Source organism: Pteropus alecto, unplaced genomic scaffold, assembly GCF_000325575.1.
Source record: "Pteropus alecto unplaced genomic scaffold, ASM32557v1 scaffold196, whole genome shotgun sequence".
Taxonomy (NCBI): Eukaryota; Metazoa; Chordata; class Mammalia; order Chiroptera; family Pteropodidae; genus Pteropus; species Pteropus alecto.
In genome coordinates this window covers 808,049-812,593 of record NW_006439717.1, presented here as the reverse complement: position 1 = coordinate 812,593, position 4,545 = coordinate 808,049, and the positions used below count along the sequence as shown (strand labels likewise).

The 4,545-nt window shown below is 50.7% G+C and overlaps 1 protein-coding gene across 3 annotated transcripts in view; it reads right to left on the bottom strand.

Annotated features, from left to right (window-relative positions):
• The window catches only part of NCKAP5L (NCK associated protein 5 like), a 35,979-nt gene that overhangs the window by 12,904 nt on the left and 18,530 nt on the right, over positions 1 to 4,545 (bottom strand). For 2 of the 3 annotated variants that reach the window (XR_003047808.1, XM_025050310.1), the window contains exons 1-2: positions 3,725 to 4,539; positions 783 to 896 (exon numbers count right to left, since the gene is read on the bottom strand). Coding sequence is in view for 2 of the 3 variants with exons in the window: in XM_025050310.1 (XP_024906078.1) it covers positions 783 to 896; positions 3,725 to 3,781 (171 nt within the window). In the remaining variant the exon portion in view is untranslated. Of the gene's footprint in view, positions 1 to 782; positions 897 to 3,724; positions 4,540 to 4,545 lie in introns of those variants that run through there. The other variant, XM_006916796.3, reaches the window with a different exon arrangement.

Genomic DNA, 4,545 nt, shown 5'->3' with positions numbered 1-4,545 from the left:
CTCTTCCTCTAGGCATAACTGGGGTTGGGTGGGCACCCCACCTCCCTTCCTGGTTATCCCAATCCCACTTCTCCACCACTTCTCACTGCTGTTTGGGTTACAGGGCTGACCACCTACAACTCTGACAGCTATACTTATGTCAGGAGAGGGAAGCCTGTCCATTTTTAGGCTCCAGAAAGAACACTCAAGAAAGGGATGTGATGTGGCCAAGTCCTAAGTCAGTCACTGCAGGCCAGGCCCAGGCCTTCTTGGGTCCAACAGTGGCTTGCTGACCTGATCCTCAAGGAGAACGGGCTTGGGAGTAACTCCATCGCAAGCCCTTCCTGGCTTTGGCCAGGCCCCTTCTTGGGCCCAGTCCAGTATGATGTAGTGGTTAACTCCATGGGCTCTGGAGCCAGACTGTAGGTTCAAGTCCCAGATCTACCACTTAACTAGTTATACGGCCTTGGGAAATTTATTTAATCTCTAAGCTTCATTGTACCATCTGTAAAATGTGATGGTAATTATGTTTACCCTCATGAAATAAGATAGATGAGATCCAGGTCTTCAGCACAGTGCCTGGCACAGAGTAAACTATGACTCTTACGGCAGTACTAACACATTGGCCAGTGGTTGGGGGTGGAGATCTGTTTTTCTTGGTATGAGGTGAAACTGAGGGCTCACACCCAGCCCTGGACAAGAATCTGTACATCAGGAAGCAAGCAGCCCTTCCCCTGGGACTCATCGGGAAACAGCAATAGAGGCTCAGTGAGGACACAGACCACGGTCCCCTGCCCTCCTACCTCTCTCTGCCCAGTACAGCGCCCCAGAGGCAGTGAGGTGGCTGGTCCCTCGGCGGAGCTCAGGGAGGGGGAGGCTGGTGGCTCGGAAGGAGGCTGGAGAGGGGCAAATGGGATCTGCAGGAAGAGGTAGAGTTAGCACAGGTGCTCTGTCCCAGGTCCCTACTCCCTCACGAGCTAGGCCATCCCATCCAAGGGAAGGAAAATATCCTTCCAAGTTTTCTCCTTCGGAGACATCTGGCCCAAGGTGTGCTTTTACCACTGTCCCCACCACCTGGTCAGAGGAGCCTCGGGAGACCACAGCACTGGCAGACTGAAGAAGTGCATAGCCAGGTGGTAGGGAGGTGAGACCGGTCAGGGGGCTTTGGAGAAAGAGGGGCAGTGGCAGGCCTAATGCAGGTGCCACTGTGCCTCCAGGATCACTCTGCTTTTCTGTGGGGCTTCCTCCCCGAATACAGAGAGGGTCCTTCCTGTTCTGACTGCCTGTGACCCCAGCATCACAGGCTGAGACTAAAAGAAGAGGCATTTTGTTCCTGGGTCCTAGAAAAGATGGCAGGAGTTATCACTTCTGTCTCCCCTAACGGGTCTCATGTGAAACTTCTACACTGAGGATTACAAAAGAAGTATTTAAATATGAGTCACTTCTCTCTCAGTTTCTGAGAATGATACTTTCTTCGCTGAGGCATCTTAACTAGATAACAGTCAACTTTAACACTTTCCTTTCTCTCGTTCTCCATATCTTTTAAATCCTGTCTCTGCAGCATCTCTCTACCTTCCCTCTGGCCACCTGCAGCCACTCCTTCAGCACAGATCCTCATGTTTCTAGCCTGGACACTGCTCAGCATTTTAGTCTCCTTGACCCAGTTTGGTAGCTTTTCCTTATCCAGTGTACAAGGCAGCTTAAAGCACCTTTTTCTTTTTTTTCTAAAGCATCTTTGTGCTGAAAGCCTCCTATGCGTGTCCACTGCCTAAGGAGACAAGTCTGAACTCCTCTGCCAGCAATCAGGGCCTGGCCTGCCGGTTCTTCCCTGACAGTGTCTCCAGCTCTGTCTCACTCATTGTTCCTTCACACACCCTTTATTCCAGCCCAGCTGAACAGCCTGCTACTCCATAGACTTCCTTGCTCTGTTCCTTCCCCAGGGAATCCCTTTTCTCCACCGCCTATTCCATTCTTTTTAAATCGCCCATCTATCAAGGCCCAGGCCAAACGTCACCTCGTTAAAGGAACCCTCCCAGCCAGTGTCTAATGGCCTCTTCTCCCCTCTGGCTCTTGGACAGCACTGTCGCGCTCTGCTTTGTACTACTGTTGTACTACTGCTTTGCACAGACTGCTGTCCGTAGCTTGCAAAGTCCCAGACGTTGGGGGTTACATTTGCTCTGCACAGGCCACAGCCCTGTCCAGTTCCATATGTAGTGGCAGAGGTACTGCTCACAATAAGAGCTAAATTAGCATTTGCTCAATGGAGCTTTCATCTTGGCAAAGCACAACTTGAGAATAACATTAATAATAGTAAATAGTTGCCAATCATTGACTACTATGGGCCAAGCACTACATATTATCTCATTTAATCATCACAATAACCTGCAATATAGATATTTTTATCCCTATCTATAAGAAACGGTGCTTCGTAAGGTTACATAATTTGCCCAAGGTCATACAGCTAAGAATTAGCTAAGTTAGGGATCTAATCCAAGTTTATCTGAGGCCAAGGTTCATGTTCTTTCCATTGTCATGTCACCTCTGGGGAAGATAAATCTATTGTCCCAAACTCCAAAATTCATTTAAAAATCCTAAATTCAAATCCCAGAAGTCATTTAAGTGAAAAAGAAATGATTTAAGGATGACCGACACCTCTTTTATCAGCAGTAACTGAGAATAGTATAGACGGAGCGAGACTGGCCGGTATGCTTAGGACTCTGGGGATTCCAGGGTGAACTCTGTAGCAGGGCAGGACTCAGGGCCGGGGAAGCTATAGTCCCTGCCGCTGATTCGCCCAGCTCTGCACCAGCCTGGTGGACAGTGGCTACAGAAAGGCCATGGTGATGACAGGCTTCCTCTGCCAGGGGTCAGGCTTCCCAAGGAGCAGAGGGCATCCTGCTTAGGGTCCGGGGGCCAAGAGCTGCCTGGTTTGCATCAGATAGACAGACAGACAGACAGACAGACAGACAGACACACACACACACACACACACACACACACACACAGAGTATTTCTCTTCTTGTCAAGGTCAGGGGTGGGGTGAGGTGAGGTGTATGTCATCTGACTTTAGAACCTGCTGTTCAGCTCAGGTACCTAGAGTTGCTCCTGATCCTCTCACCCCCACGTCTCACTCCACCCTTGAGGCTTCCTGATCGAGTGACCCCAAGTGACATCTTAGTATCCTCCTGCTTCTCCTGGGTAAGGCAGGTGTCAGGGCTAGAAGCAGGGACCAGGGTCTGTGGCCAGAGTCGTGAGTGAGCACTGCAATATGCACACACAGTTATCCAGTCAAGTGCCTTTCCTGACCTTTCTGTGACACCAAGCAATGGGTGCCTTCCACCCAGTCCCACCCTACCTCTGGCCAAGAAGAGGAAATGCAGTGGCCAAAGGGGTCCCTTGGGAGCATGAAATAATTTTATTTTCAGCCTCCACCCATCTCCCCACACAGGGTAAGAACAAGAACCTTCTTTGTCATCACGAAGCGATGCCACTCAGCTGGGTGGGGAGCACCGGTGAGGTGAGGTACAGCCCACTTAAAGGGGTCTTAGGGATTTTTTACCCCATCTAAGGCTCATATCTATCAGACTAGGCAGGCCTTCCCTGGATGGACAGGCCCCAGAATGGAGGGGAATGGCTAACAGCTTGCTTCTGTAGGTGTTTGGGGAAAAAAAAGGGTGGAGATGATGATGGGGCTTGTGGAGGCAGGAATCTGAGATATGATGAGGGAAGAACGGCTTGTGCCCACCTGAGGGAGGGAGCCTGTTGTGAGCTGGAGTTTCTGCTGAAACAGGGCACTCAGCATCTGGTTCTGCCGTTCCAGGTCAAACACCCTCTTCTTCAGCTTGATGCACTCCTCCCGCAGGTCCTACCACCACACAGAAGGAGGTGAAATGAGGAGACAATGGGGTGGAGAGTGGGGGTGGGGGAAAGCAGTATGAGCACAGTCCCCTTCACCAGAGCAACAGGCACTTCTCCTGGGCATGCCCTTCTCCTGCAGCCTCCTCCTGAGAGGGACCTGAGCCTGCCTGTTTGTGGCTATCGCATCTTCAGGGGATGGTAAATTCTCTAAAGTTAACCACCCCTGGTAGGAGGTAAATCCCATTCCCATTGGTACCTTCCCCATCCCTAGAGCCAACCCTCTGCCTCTTAGAAACCACACATCCAAGAAGGGCCCATACAAGGCAGAGGAAGATCTGGGGGTCAGAAGGGACCATATATAAAGAAGTTACCCATAGTACTTGAGTAAATATTTAGATAACACCTTATGTTCACAAAATCAACATTGCTTTCAGGACCATTACAACCTTGAGAAACCAGCTGGGGCCAGGATAAGTTACCATAACTCAGAGATCTGGCTTTACCTAGCTCAGCTCTGCCTCCAGGTAAAATAGTACAGACCTGTCTGAAGTGGGGAAGGTGGGCACATCGCTGGGCCTATTGGACATTTCTACCAAGTCTCCTCCCCTAGCTTATCGAAGGCTTAGCTGAGCAGACTCAGGGGTCCCCAGGAAGGACCTCCCCTGTGGTACCCAGAGCTTCTCCGAGGGCGGCTGGGATTGGGGTGAG